The sequence below is a fragment of the Rutilus rutilus genome, assembly GCF_951802725.1.
Source record: "Rutilus rutilus genome assembly, chromosome: 24".
NCBI lineage: Eukaryota > Metazoa > Chordata > Actinopteri > Cypriniformes > Leuciscidae > Rutilus > Rutilus rutilus.
In genome coordinates this window covers 13,751,341-13,768,172 of record NC_140228.1, presented here as the reverse complement: position 1 = coordinate 13,768,172, position 16,832 = coordinate 13,751,341, and the positions used below count along the sequence as shown (strand labels likewise).

General features: G+C 36.7%; 2 protein-coding genes across 6 annotated transcripts; one reads left to right on the top strand and one right to left on the bottom strand.

The window, feature by feature from the left end:
- Nucleotides 1–1,165: 1,165 nt before the first annotated feature.
- On the bottom strand, nucleotides 1,166–12,298 carry kpna1 (karyopherin alpha 1 (importin alpha 5)). 5 transcript variants are annotated; one of them, XM_084399131.1, is made up of 15 exons: nucleotides 12,180–12,296; nucleotides 11,074–11,179; nucleotides 10,848–10,984; nucleotides 9,987–10,100; nucleotides 9,789–9,888; nucleotides 9,603–9,697; nucleotides 7,398–7,529; nucleotides 7,206–7,294; nucleotides 7,030–7,129; nucleotides 6,319–6,482; nucleotides 5,725–5,803; nucleotides 4,191–4,316; nucleotides 3,970–4,097; nucleotides 3,683–3,858; nucleotides 1,166–2,839 (listed from the first exon to the last, which is right to left on the bottom strand). In XM_084399131.1, the coding sequence occupies exons 3-15, from the start codon at nucleotides 10,971–10,973 to the stop codon at nucleotides 2,652–2,654; spliced, it is 1,617 nt and encodes a 538-aa protein (XP_084255257.1). In that variant the 5' UTR covers nucleotides 10,974–10,984; nucleotides 11,074–11,179; nucleotides 12,180–12,296; the 3' UTR covers nucleotides 1,166–2,651. The 5 variants fall into 5 exon arrangements, with proteins under 5 accessions (XP_084255257.1, XP_084255258.1, XP_084255256.1 ...); XM_084399132.1 differs by lacking the exon at nucleotides 12,180–12,296 and adding an exon at nucleotides 11,942–12,173; XM_084399130.1 differs by lacking the exon at nucleotides 11,074–11,179 and having other exon boundaries at nucleotides 12,180–12,298.
- A 1,265-nt stretch (nucleotides 12,299–13,563) lies between these two features.
- Nucleotides 13,564–15,387, top strand: LOC311284216 (thiosulfate:glutathione sulfurtransferase). The gene is made up of 4 exons (XM_084399136.1): nucleotides 13,564–13,796; nucleotides 14,473–14,595; nucleotides 14,684–14,846; nucleotides 14,969–15,387. The coding sequence occupies exons 1-4, from the start codon at nucleotides 13,664–13,666 to the stop codon at nucleotides 15,021–15,023; spliced, it is 474 nt and encodes a 157-aa protein (XP_084255262.1). The 5' UTR covers nucleotides 13,564–13,663; the 3' UTR covers nucleotides 15,024–15,387.
- The last annotated feature ends 1,445 nt before the right edge of the window (nucleotides 15,388–16,832 follow it).

Genomic DNA, 16,832 nt, shown 5'->3' with positions numbered 1-16,832 from the left:
AATTACATGTCATGAAGGTAAAGATATATCAGCCGATATTAGAAATGAATGTCCATATTGGATATTTCCTATTTTTCTATTCAGATTAATGTAACTATTATAATTTAATAACAATATTAAATCTTCTATTATTTTTTCATACTGTACATTATAATGTTGTGATGGCTAAATTAAATTGAAGCGTTTAATGAACTTATTTAGTGCTTTATTTTTAATCAAGTTATCCTGTAGCTCAAACAGAGGAGCATGGCACTAAGGTCATGGGTTTGATTCCTAGGGAAACCAAGAACTGATGAAGTTACCATGAATGCAATGGAAGTTGCTTTGGATAAAAGCATCTGCTAAACACAAATGTTAAACATGATCACAATCACCTTTTTAATATCGGTGCATCCCTACATGAATCGTCTCCCTAAAGCTTATGTTTATTATCTGCACTTGGTTAAAATAAGAAGTAAAATAGCAGCTTGTTAATCTGTTTGCTCACAATATCCCTAAATTATATAGAAAAACAATGAGTAGATGGTCAAAAAATAGGTTGAGAAAAACATAAGCTAAACGGAAAGCCTGTCCCCCAACCCAACCCAACCCAACCCAACCCATTTTTATTCAATTTTACAAAACAACAGTAAAATTACAATACTAACATATATCTTTGTCTTCATTTAAAAAGTTAAACCATTTTGCTTTTATTTTGGCGGAAAACCACTGGAAGACCTAAACGCTTCTCTCTGTTGACAGATTTATAAACGATTCTCATTATGAATTTGGGAAGATGGTTGGTATGTTCAGCTCTCAAATGCAAATTATAAGCGACTCAAAGTAGCACTTGCAGAGTGGCATTTACTATAACTTAAAGTGAACACAGCGCTGTGCTTTACTCTGAAACATGCAGCTCTATATATTTTTATAATTACATCACAACCGTTGCGTTTTGATGATCGCACTAAGCCATATCACATTCTACAGTAATCAGGCCCCAACCAAACCATTTTTTTTCTCGGATTTAAGCAATTCATGTGGGTCATAAAACACGTAAATTCTTCTAAATACGGGTAAAATCCCATCCTTGATGTCATAACTGGCCCTTTTTAGAATGAAGCAATGATGAATGAGTCTCCTCAAGAACCAACAGATTTCATAGTAAATCACTTGACCACTGAGCTTCATGAAACAGCATTTATGCAAATGGCGTAACAGAGAACAGTTACACAATCTCAATACAACAGCAGTATTGAACAAAGAGCTGGTCATCTCTTGGGAAGAATCTGACAACGAAATAAGAAAAACAAAGTAAACAATCATATCTTGCGCTAATACCCATTGAATTTTATGTTTAAATGTGTTGATAAGTTTTTAGTCTTCTTTAAAGTCCATTTGTTTGTCATTTTCCACCTCCTTTTTTTAAATGAGGATTATGGCACCTTCGGTATCAAGATATTCTAACCCTCACAAAAACAATAAGATAAAACAGAAAACCAAAAAGTACTGAACAACTTTCTGCTCTGTATTTTGTCTTATATAGTTCTAGTCACATATGTTGTGTCTGAATGTGTGTGCGGTGCGCATTCACCATGATTAGACAATTAATATTAAAGTTTTCTCACAAACATCGGAAAGCTAAAGCCTTTCATCTCAATTTTCAACAGCTTGTTAAAATATGGTGGAAGCTTTGAAGGGGTCGTTTTCTCAGCACTCTGAAATACTTAGTGTTTACTGTAAATGAATCCCGTAATGCAGATACCATTCCTCTTCACCTTGATATCCTGAGAAGCGTTTCGAGGGACTAAAACTGACTATAGATGTTTGAATCTAAACAAAGGGTCTGTTCTGAACGTAAAGTGCTGATGAAGATGATGCTCATGTGAAATTGTCCTTGAAGTATCAAATGGTTTTAATGCACAGGATACAGGACCTGTCTTTATGTCTGTCCAGCAGTCTCAGTGAGCAGGAAGACTCCAACTCCCAGAATTCCAAAGGTGCAAATGTGTAACCCTAAAAGGAGAGGCGGAGCCTGTACAGTTCAGTCATTGTCGGAATGTTCAATGTGTGTCAGTAAAGCAAAAGACAGTCTGACTGGCATTTTCAGTCAGAAAGCCCGGACCCCTTAGTCCGTCGTTGAGTTGTCTGGGTCAAATGGGACAGCAGACGTCCTTCGGCGTACATTGGCCGTCACTTTTTTTGGGAGGGAGGGGGGGTGGGGATTTTGGAGACATGCAAACACAGTCACATGGTCAGTCCAGTGTTTTACAATAGATGAAAAGTCAATATTGCAGTCACGTCACACAAGCTGTGCTTTTCCAGCTTCTATCAACTCATCGCTGGATGCAGTTTTCCTGAATCGGGACTGATGGGATACGCGTGCTTTGAAGGGCTGAATGAGAGTTTAATGAAGGAAGTGGGTTACTTTAGTCATATGTAAATGTCTACTGGTCATGTTTTCTGCATGTCGCCATCGTTCCGGATCGGGCCAATGACATCAGGGAAGAAGGACAAGAGGGGGGAAATGGGTTGACCGGCAACACACGCTCTTGTATATCACACTCTAATTGAAATGTTCATTTGTTAAATCCTTCGCTCTGTTGGGTCAGTGGGGCGTCTCTCACCCTACAGGGTGGATTGCTTGGAGAATAAGGGAGTGAGTGGATGTGTTAAAGTTGGAAACCCTCCATGGGAGCCTCACACTGCTGGAAAAGGAACTGCTGCTGCTGGAGGTCAACGGCAGGTGCCAGAGCCGGATCTTCATCATCTGTGCTGAAGTAGCGTTCGATCAGGTCAAAAGCCTTTTGGTAGATCTCCTGGTTCTCATGACCCTGTAAGAACTCCAGTTTGTCCAACCCTGATTGAAAGCAATAGAAACATTTTATCATAGTTTGTCTTTTTTTTTGTCATATGTCTGGTCATATTTATTTTTAAAAGTAATTTCACAAGGAGATGCAAAAAATAAAACAATATTTATTTTACCTTTTATATATTAATATATGAACATCAAAATTTAAACATGAAATTACTGTATCTCCTAAAATCAAGTTTTCATTTCATTAATGACATTAAGATTTACATTGCTTAACCTTAAAAATCATTTATTGTTGAAAGTTTGGGATTTAATGAAGCAACTGAAGACCCAAGAGACCAATTACAGGCATTTGATCAGTTAAGGACAAACAAATATGGAAAACTCTTTCTTCCCCCCCATTCAATAGAACGATACGTCAGAACACCGGCTCAGTTGAAGAGCTGGCCAATAATGAGCCGGCGTTCTGACATAGAACCCGGAGGCGCTGCACTGTGTTTACTAGGGTAAGGTAAGAGAATAAATTGTTGAATAAAGTCTTTTTTTTTTTTTTTCTCGCACAAAACGTTCTCATGGCTTCATAAAGGTTGAACTCGGGGGATCAGAAAGCTCTCAGATTTCATCTAAAATATCTTAATTTGTGTTCCGGAGATGAACGAAGGTCTTACGGGTTTGGAACGATATGAGGGTGAGTAATTAATGACAGAATTTTTGGTTGAACTAGGCTAATCCTTTAAAGCTCAAAGTATGTATACAGTTCACATTTCTTCATCAGCATAGTATGCGTGTTGACATCAAAACTGAAGTATACTTTGGTGTTAAACCTTCAGGTTTAAAAATTATTCATAAAATGAATTCATCACGTTCAAAGTGTGACGGCTAACATACCATATGCCTCCTCAATGAGCGCGCAGTAGGGGTTGATTCCTCCTCCTCGTTTAGCTTCCAGCTCACCCAGTCGTAGGATGTTCTCCAAGCCATTTAGGGCCACCTGTACGATCTTTGAATCCATCAGCGTCAGGAGGTCACATAAGGGCTTGATGCAACCAAGCTCAACAAGATGCCTAAGAAGAAGATCAAAGCATTATAATATAGCCACCTTGGTTGTTGCTGCAGGAAGTGAACCAATCAAAAATGACACGTTAATACCAGGCTTAAGAAGTAATCTGTCTCACCTGATCTGCTCAGCAGAACCGCCAGATGTGGCGTTTGTGATGGCCCACGCTGCCTCCTTTCTTGTGCGGAACTCAGCTACTTGCAGAATACTTATCAACGGGGGGAGCAAATCTGCATCCATCACCATCTACAAGTCGCAAAGATCAAAAGAAAGAGTGTGAGAGAGAAAACGACACTCAAACTGAAGTTTATGTGTTGAACTGTTCAAACATGCATGCACCTGTATTTGTGCACGATTCCCAGCTGTGATGTTGGAGATGGTCCAACATGCCTCTTTTTTAATGGACTCTTTCGGGCTACTCAGCAGGTGAAGCAGACTTTGCAGGGCAGAGCAGTTAAGAATCACCTGTGCATAAGAAAACAAATGAAAAGTTACATCTGAAGTATGTATTAGCTACAACATTACAGCAGAGGTAGGGATTGCAGTATCTATCAGCTACAATAATATCGTAATTGCTGTTTTAACGATGTGGAAGCTGACATTAACACCTTGAGAGAGCTTTTACTGCATGATGTAGCCTAGTTGAACGCAGTTAGAACGCCCCAAAATTCGCCCGTGTGAGTTTTTGTTTTATAAATACTTTTGATATAGTTAAGCAATATCACAACCAAACCAAACGAAAAAAAATTAAATCCACATTCGAATGCAAAACCGGTGCATTAAATTTTAGGTTTGCGTCAGATGCTGTTTGAACACATTTGGCCACATTTGCGTCTACACAAGGAAATCAATCCGGGCGAATGCATTTTCGACTACCTCTGGAAGTGGTGGAAACCGGACATAAAACGTTTAGACCCCATTTACATCTGTATTTAGCATTATACACTTGTGATCGGATTGATGAAAACGCTTCTTAATACCAGGTGTAAACAGGGCCTAGGTTACATCAACCCAGTAATCAAGCCATTCACACAGAATGCATTTTCAGCACTGCTTTTCAAAATAAACATGCTCTAGATGGGCATCTTTGACTGTTACACTCTCACACAAGAGAGTCGCATGTTCAGAAAGCCATCTAAAGTTAAAAGAAGTTCAACTTTAAAAAAAACATGTCTCAAGACTTTTCTTTCGAGTGATTTTACACAACAGCTCAATAAACAAGAAGTGTTTTTGCTCTATTGCGGCAACAAAAATTATTCCAAAGCCACAGGGGATCTGTTGAGTCTCAGAGCAACACACAGTGGAGTTTAGTTCCTGAATGAATGAGCGTTTTAGAGCGAATCAATGATTCAATGATACATTCATAAAGGTGGTCACTTGCTTCGTTCCTGAATGAATCAGAAATAAATTACTCAATGACCTTCATTTTATTTTCATATTTAGAATTTTAGTTCAATATTCAAAATAAATTACATGACATTAATTTCACAGCATTATTTATGAAATTGTAACTGCAGTGTAAATACATCCAAATACTTAAGTTTAGATGGAGCTTATGTGCTATTGATACTGATTTCATTTGATTGGTAAAAGCCTAGTCTTAAAACTCTAATTGAACTTATTGATTTTGATTAAATGTAAGAATTTCACATGATGCATACACCTAATAAATTTAGAAATAATTGCCCATATAAAAGGTAAAACGTTTTTTTTTTTAAACCAACAGGCCTAAACCAGCCAAGGTACCAGCACAACAACAACAAAAAAACAGCAAAATATTGTCTAACTATTGTTATCAACAAAATCCCAGAAAATATTGAGATATCATATTGTCAACTATAAAAAAGGAAAGGAAAAAAGCTAAATATTTCACCTGAGTCTGTAGGTCATCTCCTGTGACAATGTTCCCCACGGCTCTTAGAGCAGGGGACACCACCTTATATTCTGCATGTCTGCAACACATGAAAACAACCTCAGAAAACTGTTTTCAAGTATCGACAATAAAAATACAAAGAAGAAAAGCCCTCTTAAAAGACTAAGCCAGTGGTTCTCAACCCGAAGGGACTGGGGCCCAATGCAAACTTCCAGGGGACCTCAAGATGAATTCATCAAAATGAATAAAAATAATATGAATCATCATTCAAATCAGCTAAAACCAAGATATTTCTCATTTTCTTTTTTCTGTAAAGACCCCAGTCTTGGAAAACCTGGATACTGTATATGAGGTAGCCTAATTTTCAAAAATGAATGAAATACATTTATAATATACATTTTTATTTTTGGTTATGCCCAGCTCTAAAATAATTATTCGGTAGAAATTGAGTAAAAAAGAATAGCTCTAATCCATTTGTAAATCACAAATGACTGTGAAAGTCAAGTCGACAATGGAGGACCTTTAAATCACAAAGGTTGAGAACCACTGACCTAAGCTATTCATTATTCGTCCTATCTGTATTTCATGTCTTACAGCAGCAGCTCCACTAGTCTGCGACAGACTCCTGAGTCAATAACAGCCTGGATCTTTTCATTGGGACCGTCGGACAGATAAGAAAGAGCCCAGCATGCATCAGCCAGAATGTCAGTATCGTTCACAAAGAGCAGCCAGGACAGAACGCTGAGACACGGTGACACCTGCATTAAAAGACAAATACAACTTAGGCCTCACCTTAAGTTTAAAGGCGTGTATAATCATGTGACTTAATCATGTTTCAATAAATTACTCAATAATTAAGTTAATATTGATTTATATTTTAATATGTTAATCCACATCAATACATCATAAAAGAAAACAAATTACTGTTGATGATTAGTTAATGATTAACTTAATCAAGATATTTAATTAACCATAATTATGAACAACATGTTCTAGTTTAAGCAAACATGACCATGATGACACACTCTAAACACTAAAGTTAATCACTTTAAATATTTCAAGTGAGCCTGGACATCCCACATTATAATGTACAGAATGAAAAAAATGGATATTCATTTTGAGACTATATTTTAACAGTGTACATTATTAGTGTTTTCAAAATTAGTGTTAGATGATGGTAAAAATCATCAAAATGTAAAGATGAGCTTGGCACAATTAAATAATGATGCAAATAATATAATCATTTTTTAAAGCACTATAGAAATGAATTGTTTTTAATTGTGAGGAAATAGAAGGAGATTTTACCTTGGCAAAATCTGGGGGTGGGTTTTTCCCTCTGCACAGGTTGGACAGAGCCCAGACGGCATTCCTCATCATAGTCAGACGATTTTGTTTAGCCAATAACCTGCAATGAGAACCTGCATCATTAGAACAACCATTCAACAGTATGGTTGTTTTAAATGAATGCTTGCATGACTTACTGTACTAGAGAGGGTAGAATATTGCAGTCCAGAACGTAATCTCTGCACTCAGTGCTGTCCCCTGCGATATTGCCTAAAGCCCACACCGCCTGGAGTGAAAACAAAGACAATCACATCAAATTAAGTCCTATTTTATTATACCTAACTGCGTCTATTTGTGCCCCTTCAATGCAAATGTGTACAGATGCTTACCTGTTCTTGAACATCCTCGAAATCAGAGCTGAGCATCTCAATGAAAATGGGCACCGCCCCAGCCTGGATGACCACACGTGTCTGGTGGGATGTTCCTGATGCGATGTTAGTCAGAACCCACGCTGCTTCAAACTGCACAGAGACAGAGTATGTGTCACCATACTGCAGAAAAGCATTCACTAATGCACCATTCAAAAGCCGAAGAGGATTAAATAAAGATACCTATGAGACTTGCAAAATATACACATTCCAATAGTGCGAGCGTGTGCTGGGAGAGACTCATGCCGGATGACTCACTGTCTCACTGCTGTGACTTGGGGCCTAAGACTGGCAAGTGGTTCTTCTGGCACTAGACCGCATAGTTCATTTTAATTAGGGACGTGCACCATGACTAATTTCCATAATTTCCAGAAATTTTGTAAACGACTGGTCGTCTAGACTCTAGTCTAAGAAACCCCCAGAGGACTGTCAAAAAACAGTGTGTATAACTAAGCAATGCATTTGAAATGGGCTACTTGATCTATAAATCAACCAGTCAAATGATGTACTGAATGCTGGTGAAAAATAGGTCATATGCTGTGCTTGTCTTGCATTATGATACAGCGTTAACTTAAAGGTAGGGTAGGCAATTTCAGAGTGGCTAGCAATAGCAAGTTAGCTTTGAAAGCATGAGATCCCACCCTCCCTTCAGAGAGCTCTTCAAAGAATAGCTCCAGGTAGAACTTCACGGGTTGCCGTCTCGTAATTACGGTTATGACAGCATGAATGCCGCATAAGCTCATTGTTTTGGTTCAGGAGGTACTGTAAATGGCAGCACAACGTCATCAACGCATTCACGTACGCTGTGCAGACAGAGCGAGAATGGCAGGCAAACAGTTGTTTACGTTCGTTATTGTAGTAGTGCTACTCACTGTACTGTAAAGTTTTCTCATCAGTGAATGACACATGATGTAATCCAATAACGTTGTCTCTGGTTGTCTCGCGTCTGGTCTGTGCATGTTCATGTGTTTTAGAGGAGGCGTGGCTTTGGACAGCAATTTGCAGGGAGGGTGGGATCGTATGCTTTCAATGCTAGCAGGCTAAAGTTAGCATTTTCCAGATCACCTATTGCACCTTTAATATTTAGACCACTTCTATTATTGATTGACCTTTAATCAACGTTAGCCAATATAGACATATTTCTTAAAATCAACAATCAATTGGCAGTGCAGAACCAATAATTACAAACTCAATATTATTAACAGAATACCTGAATTAACAGTTAGTTTCTGCAAATAAGCAGAATCGAAACTAAAATAATCCTCATTAATCCAATGAAATGGAGCCAACCAACCCCGTGATGTCACTGGTTGTAGAACTGCAAGAAGGCAGCACCCTTGCTACAAAAGCTATAAAAAACATATTTTGGTCACACTTTAGTTTAGGGTCCAATTCTCACTATTAACAACAACTTTTGCCTCAAACTCCTAATTACTACTTATTAATAGAACAAGGTTGTTGCTAAGTATAGGTATTGGGTAGGATTGAGGGATGTATAATATGGTTATGCAGAATAAGGCATAATATGTGCTTAATAAGTAATAATAAAGAGTCAATATCCTAGTAATATGAATGCTAATAAGCAACTAGTTAATAGTGAGAATTGAACCCTAAACTAAAGTGTTACCAATCTTTTTTTCTTTTAAATGGCTACATTTATCGTGTTTGTTATATAATTTTTGATTAGAATGGAAATCCATTTACTAAATAATGTTAACCTGACTGACTGCTTCATTTCCACTTTAAGGGTATTCTATTCATTAGGATACCAATATAGGATCTGCTGTTGTCAAGTTTCATTCATAACGTTTCCCTTATAAAATTTCATACCAGTATTGACCCTTATAAACGGTAGTATAACAAGCCTATAAGCAAGCTTAATTGTTATACAGTTTGACATAACCAACACAATACTTTTCCGTTTTCTTCCAAGTCAAAATACTACCATACAACACATGCAAATCAATAAAAAAAATCAAATTAACATGACAGTAATTTGAATGTAGCCTTTATAAAAAAAAAAAAAGAAAAAAAAAAGAGATAAAATGTGTAAACTAAAAACAACTAGCATTTCCAATGTCGACTAACAGCAGCAGTATTGTTTAGTTGAATAGTCTCGCAAATCCCTAGTATTAATATGACCCAGATACAGCTTATTAAGGTCACCTGTAGCGTGCAGTTCTCTCTTCTTTTCAGGAACTCAACAAATCGCTCCACGACACCGGGGGTGGCAATGACCTCATCAATAGGGGGATTAGGCTCTAATGGAGAATTACAAAGATGCAATTAGCATCCCTTTATCAAAAATATGATTATGTAAATGCTAGTATTTTAGTCTTTGGGATCTTTCACCTTTAGATAAGAGTTTTCTGAAGCGCTGTGTTCCTATGAGCTGTTGTTCTGGGGAGCTAGAGAAGATCATCTGTATCATGTCCTCAGAAATAACATTTCCCTATAAAGAAGAAAAGACAAGAGGGAAAAAATCAATAAATTTTTTTCATTAGTTAGTAAAGACTATGATTAGGCTAACTAATGTTTTAACTTTCTCACTGTGATTTGGTCCATATTGTTGGCCTGTGATTCCAGGTATCCACTGTCTGACATCCCATCATCCTCCAGTGTTCCATCCTCCTCCACTGTGGCCACATTTCTGCGCTTGAACAGCTGTAAGAACACACAAAGTCTCAGATCACTGTGCTCGATAAAAACAACAACCAACATGTGCCGCATATCAGTCCTAATGTTGCACTTCTTTCTTTGGGAGAGGGAAGTGGGTTTTTTTTTTTTTTTTTTTTAAGTTCAAAAATAATCTCCAGCAGAATCAACTAGAAGTAAGGCATTTGTAGGCATATTTGCTACAAGCATAAATATTGTGGAGCTTTTAAAACTGTTTGAGCATCCTCACCAGTCTGACACAGCAACATTGTATAAATGATAAAACATCAAAGTATGCAATCTCTTGGATTTTTCTGATGTAGTTCAGTTCAAATAGTTAGGTCTATAAGTCTATTATGTCTATAACCCCTTCAACTATAAATTAATAAACACATTTGCTGGAAAATGATGGCAAAATATGGTTGGTTAATAATTTTCAACCCATTCTGACTGATGATACAAAGTTTTTCTTGCAACTTTGACAAATCACATCTATGTTAAGAAGCTAGATTGTGTCACCTTCATTTAATTCAGCTCAATCATCAACAACAATACCTAATTCAATACAAACACCTAAACAACAAATGTTTAATTTTTAAAAGACAAAAACATATGTACAAGTTCAATGAATCTAAGATTTAATGACCACGGCACCTCCCTCAGTCCATGCTCTCATGTTTAGTATCATATTTACCTTTATCCTAAACACCTAGAGAAGAATGAAATCATATGAACTCATATCTCCAATTCTCTTACTTGTTCATCTTTCTTTTGTTTGCGAAGTTGCAGGCCTTCTTCCTCCCTCCTCCTCCTCATCTCATCTGTGTTGAGTGATTTGTTTTTATAGCTTTTGAGACGTGCATTGTCCTTCCCCTGACTCATGATGTTGCCTGCTGGAAAGACAATCAAAGCAAGATGAGCACAAAAGGAATCACCAAGAAATAGTGGCTTGATATCAGCTAGATGACAGGCTTTGACAGACCTCTTCAAAAGATCATTTAACGTCACTTGTTTCCTCAGCTGTGGACAAGTACACCAATCACAATGCCATATAAGCATTAATATCCACCGTTTGTGGCATAACTAATCTGACAAGATTAAGAAAACAAGCAAAATACACAGTTAAGGGTTTATTATTATATATTTACACTTTATTCATTTGCATCTGTAGATTTCAATTACATAATGTTTAAAGGCTATTTTCTCAAAATGAGCCAGAAATCTCCAGTTAAGTAGCACCTGCATACTTTCCAGTTTTTATTCCTACTTATACTCTTAAGGTTTTTAAAGAGGGGTTTCTTCATATATAATTTGCCTGATTTATTTAGCACTTTATTCCTATTTGTCTTGGTTGTTTTTCTGACCGTATTGTCTTATTTATGGAGTGTAGCATGTTAACATAATGAAACAAGACATTTGAACCTGGATTTATCCAATGTTCAGATTTCTGTTCAAAAAATGTATGCAAATTTAATTAGATATTGCCTTAACTGCGTTTAATATTTATATTTAACATATTTCAGACGATTTAGAAATACAAAGCAACTGATTTAAACGTACAATGATTAATCAACTGGGGAAGGTTGTTGATATATATTATTTAAAATTTTAACCCCATTCACTTGTGTTGTTATGCCTTAAAATATTTTTAAAAAATAAGATAAGAAACAGTCAGATTGGAACCGAGCTGGTCATGGGCAGTGGCGCTTCAGCCCGCAGTGAAGGGTAGCGATTATCCAACCATCTCCACCAAAAAACACCCCGCCAAACACAACAATCCAACCGTACATAACGCCTATGAGGCGAAGACGGTCGATTCAAGTCAATAAAACGTAATTTTAGGTCCTCACAGGGCAGTGATCATCGATTGAAGAGCAGGTTTGCTGGTAATATCGTCTTAACGCCAGACTCGCCTCTCCCTCCCAGATCTGCGCAGCAGCCTCTGTTAGCTCCCCTGCTAACCTACCCAATAAGGTTATCCGACAGCTGCTTTATATTTATGTTTTAACATTTATATCTATTGAATTTAACATCATATAGGAGTAATAAAACCAGTCACACACAAAAAATCCACATTGGCGTACTGACCTGTCAAAAAAGTCTAGTTTATCCCTGTGTCGTTTAAGCTCTACCGTTCAGCCTCCGCCGGTATAGTGATACTGCGCATGCGCACTGGCAGAGGACATCGTGTGCGTACTGAAGCGCATGTCTAGTTCTCGGTGTTGCCAGTTTTGTGTAACGAACGGGGTTGCCATGTCCACTTTTTATAAGAACCTGGATATTTTTATTTATTTAATAAAGGCGCTTATAAACACGGCCAGTAGCAGGGTGCAGGTTTTTTTTATAGCTTATTTACAAATAACAGTTGTATTTGGACTTGGTAATTATGACCTATTAGCCTATCACGCCCTTAATGAAAAAACACAACAACAATAAAACAGTACAATGACAAACTTGCTCTTTATTAAACAGAACGTTTATTAACGAAATGAATCAGACGAATTAGCCTATATGGTAGTAGCCTACCGGACTTGGTTGTAACAAATAAATGAAAGGTCTTTAGATTTTTGCCCAAATTTGTGGTTCATTATTATTTTTCTGATGAAAACACAACAACAGTAAAACAAACTCAATCATATTAAATGAAGAAATGCAACTTTTACTAACAAAAGTTATATTGAGCTTTTGCCTCCTCCATCGTCCAGTCATCGCGCCTCACTCTCGTCACGTGACTCCAGATTTTATTTTTTATAAAAATGCAAAACGACGGTTGGGCCGGTGGCGAGCAAGTAATGTAATCGGTCGGACATAACACCGGTAATAGAATATTTCCTCCAGTTCCTTCAACTGTCAGATATCCTCACCTGCTTCAAAGGCTATAGTTTTTGAAGCAGGTGTTTTTCCAGCAAGATCTGGCAACACTCTGGTTAACGAGGTTTAGTATTTTTTTTTTTTTTTTTTTTTTTTTGCGCTACACTGTAGGTTATCATGTTAAATATTTCTCTTTTCACTACAAGGATACTATACGAAGATAGCAGCTAATGGTTTAACCAAAATCTCCGTGTTTTTGTATAGCCTAGGCTACAGATTGCCTAAATTAAGTGTAACATGAAAGGAACCATTTAATAGCATAGCCTATATAAAAGAATAAGCACACTATTGCATTTTACAGCGTTTAACTTACTTACATTATCGATATCGATATTTTATCTAACCAATTTAGAAAACAATCATTGGCTAGTGACTGATGGCAACCAATGAGATAATGCGATGCGCAACACTGTTGTTGTTGTTGTTGTTGTTGTTTTACCTCATAAAAACCTTATACGCTGTATCGTATAGACATCACATCATAGGCATATTTAATGACCAGGCTTAACGGAAGCACCCTAATATAGTCTCATTCTTCGTGTCATCCAGGTGTCGTTTAACGTTACCTGGACACGGTCCTGACGCTAGAGGGCAGCGGATAATCTGTCTTGTCTTCCCGGACCCCAAACACACAGGCAGGTTACAGACAGATCAACATTTCATTTTCAGCACCAGTCACTGTGACTGTGCCCAGGTTAGAGATGTTATCTTTTCAGGTTTTACGTCGTTTGTGCCTTTTTGGAGTCACCAAACCGGGTTTCCATGGTAGAGTGATCTCAGCATGTGGACTGAAGACTTCCACCGTCAATCACAGTCACGGACAACCTGATCCAGGTATAGAGCAACAAAAGAGGCACTTATATCCTCACAAAATAGGTGGATTTATTTTTTCTGATATATATATTTTTTTACTTTGTAAATTTTTTGGGAAGATATAATAACTTTTAGAGGCTGTATTTCATTTAATCTGCAATGTCAGGTGAGTCATTTATTATAAGAACTTTGAACTTTGGTCCATTGCCTATTATCTACTTGATAAAAAGCAATGATATTTAAGGAAAACACACCAAAGTATTCAATCTCAAAAGTGTATGCCTACATATCTATTGTCATTTATTGGGATGGTTATATAATTATAAATATAATTTCTAATAGCTGTTTTCACTTGGTTACAATGCATTATGCAGCAATTTTGAAAATGACTAATTTAAAGGAAGAAACATGACTACTTCATGCTTTAAATTGTGGCTAATTGTACTGACTAAACCACTTAGCAATTGGGGTTTTTTTTGTTTTTTTTGCTGATTTCAGCAAAATGATTGTTTGGCTCATCTTTTGTACCCCGTCAGCCAAACAAGCAGCTTTATGTGTATAAAAACCATGATTAGCAGAATTTTTTTAGTAAAATGTTTTGTTTTTTTATCTTACATGATTTTCACTGACCTGAACATTATATTAATTGACAATAATAGAATTAGCAACTAAGATCAAATATGATCTTGCATTTCAGTGTCAGTTGTGACATACGAACAGCTCAAAGCTATGCTGGCCAATCACAGCGTACAGCTATTTGACGTCAGAAATCCAGATGAATTCCAGGCTGGTCGGATTCCTGATTCCATCAACATTCCATGTAAGTCGTTACTGATAGAATCAGTGTTTTTTTCTTTTCTTTTTTTCTCAGTGTGCACTCTAACTCTCGGTTTTAATGTATCTCTCAGTGGGACAGCTTGAGGAGTCACTAAAGCTCCCACCACAACAGTTTCAACTGCAGTTTAAGGTGAAAGCCCCCCAAAAAGAAGATGATAACATAGTTTTCCATTGCCGAAGTGGGAAAAGGAGTTTGTCTGCTCTCGAAATTGCTCATCGTCTAGGATTCTTAAAGTAGGCTACTGAAAACACACACACACACACACATACACACACTGATCTCATTATAAACCTATACATAATATGATCCAATTAATTTAATTAAGGTACTACTTGTTTTCTTCTTCTTTTTGCAGGGCACGGCATTACGCAGGCGGATACATTGATTGGGAAGAGCATGAGAAAAAGTAGCAGTACTAACTGGGCAGCATTTTTAATTAAATCAACTTCATATTACTGTAATATTCATAGATCTGGACCATTAATCTGGAAATAGAAGATAATATTAATTACTGAAACTGATAAAACTGACAGCATATTTTGATGTGCATTTGAATGACTTAATATTAGTGTCATTATTAATATATGTTTAATGGTTCATCTATCGTTATTATTAATCAAACTTAATAAAGCCGAATATAGAATGGATGGAGCAAAATACTTTGAAAATAATTGCTGCTTCAGACTGAATTAGAAGAATTTAAAAGGCATTTGACTGTACAAACCAGTGTGAATATATATTTACAAATCTGCTTCATTAAAATATTTTTTAAAAGACCTTGGACATTTCTTAATACATCTCACTGTAAAAAAAAAAATTCCACCTGTTTCAACTTATAAACTTGCTGCCTTCATTTTAATCAACTTGGTTGTACAAGTCATTTCAAATTGAATTATATTAAACTGACTTGGTTCTCGAATAAAAAAAAAGTTGCCATGACTTACTGATCATGTTTTAGTTTGCCCTTCTGCATTCTGTGGTTGTTACCACTTGGTGGCAGTAATGCAATTAGGCAAAATAAGGGAGCATTTAATGGCCAGCAAGCAGGGTTTCACGGTCATGATGCTCATTTCACTGGTGGCTATTTGGATGTGGTCGGCTGCATCTTAGTAAATAGCTGTCAGACTGATACTGAACACAGATCAAGGCTGGCACATTTTTCATTGGACTGCAGTGCAATCAAATCAACACCTTCCTTCATCCATCCTGGAGAGAATTACTTGAGTGTCAACTCATAGAGCACTGTTATTGAGGAGTTACAGGTAACAGTAATTGGTAGTTCATCAGATGTAAGCAATAGCTGTCCAGATATTGGATTTGGCACACGAGCCTCAGCCTTGTTCTTCCCTGAACGATGAGAACAGTATGATAAATGTGGCCGTGCCACTTTCACCCCAGCCATAATGGGCTCCACACCACTGAGCCGGTTTGTAAAATAAAAAAATCTAAAACTAATTTTCTTTGTTTGCCACAGGGGACCTAAATATGCCTGGGGTTTATCTGCTTTCACGTTTTCTCCATATTCCAAATCTCGATTTCATTTTAGTTTCTCTCCTTTGCTCTTATTCCTGATTTTCTGACCTCTTTGCTTGCTAAAAACCTCCCCCATATCAAATCAGTATAAGAGAAGATACTGAGAGTGGGGCAAGTTGTCACAGCGCATTCTATCTTAGTAACTAAAAAGTTTTGCAATTTCACAAATGTGTTTTCTAGCAGTGGTTTTGTATGCTGGTTTTAAACACCAAGGTGAAAACCTTTTAAAATTCAATTTTAAAATATGTTTTCGAAGGGTCAGCTGTACAAATTTTAACTGAAGTGTTGACCTGTGTTATCAGGAGAAGGGTATTTGTCAATAATATTTGGTAGGGGTAAGTTGTCACATTTTAATGAAGTTATGTGTTTTAAATGTTATACGTTTGTACAAATTAATAATGAATTACAATAATTGTTGGCCAAAATAATAGTTTGATGTTTTAGGTAACCCTTTTTATTTTTTGCTGTTTATTTATTTGCTGTTTCTCTACAGCTTTTTTTATGTAGGCTATTATTTGTTGTTTTGTTTAGGTTTAATGGCAGGTTCCATTGTGACAAATTTCTATTTGAGATTAATAAACCCTAATTTATATCTTAGTTATAGCTTTTAGGTATTTCTCTGACGGTCTGACCTAATAATTGACAGGTTAATGACAAATTACCCCATATTGACAACATGCCTATTT

Bases quoted from the DNA above. Each gene is read 5' to 3' on its own strand.
- kpna1 (XM_084399130.1), bottom strand. From the start codon at position 10,973: ATGAGTCAGGGGAAGGACAATGCACGTCTCAAAAGCTATAAAAACAAA. The intron at 10,101-10,847 runs GTAAGAGAATTG...GTGTTCTTACAG, and splicing joins AACAAAAGAAAGATGAACAA to CTGTTCAAGCGCAGAAATGT. The intron at 7,295-7,397 runs GTAAGCATCTGT...TTTTCACTCCAG, and splicing joins TCGAGGATGTTCAAGAACAG to GCGGTGTGGGCTTTAGGCAA.
- LOC311284216 (XM_084399136.1), top strand. From the start codon at position 13,664: ATGTTATCTTTTCAGGTTTTACGTCGTTTGTGCCTTTTTGGAGTCACC. The intron at 14,596-14,683 runs GTAAGTCGTTAC...TGTATCTCTCAG, and splicing joins TGATTCCATCAACATTCCAT to TGGGACAGCTTGAGGAGTCA. The intron at 14,847-14,968 runs GTAGGCTACTGA...TTCTTTTTGCAG, and splicing joins CATCGTCTAGGATTCTTAAA to GGCACGGCATTACGCAGGCG.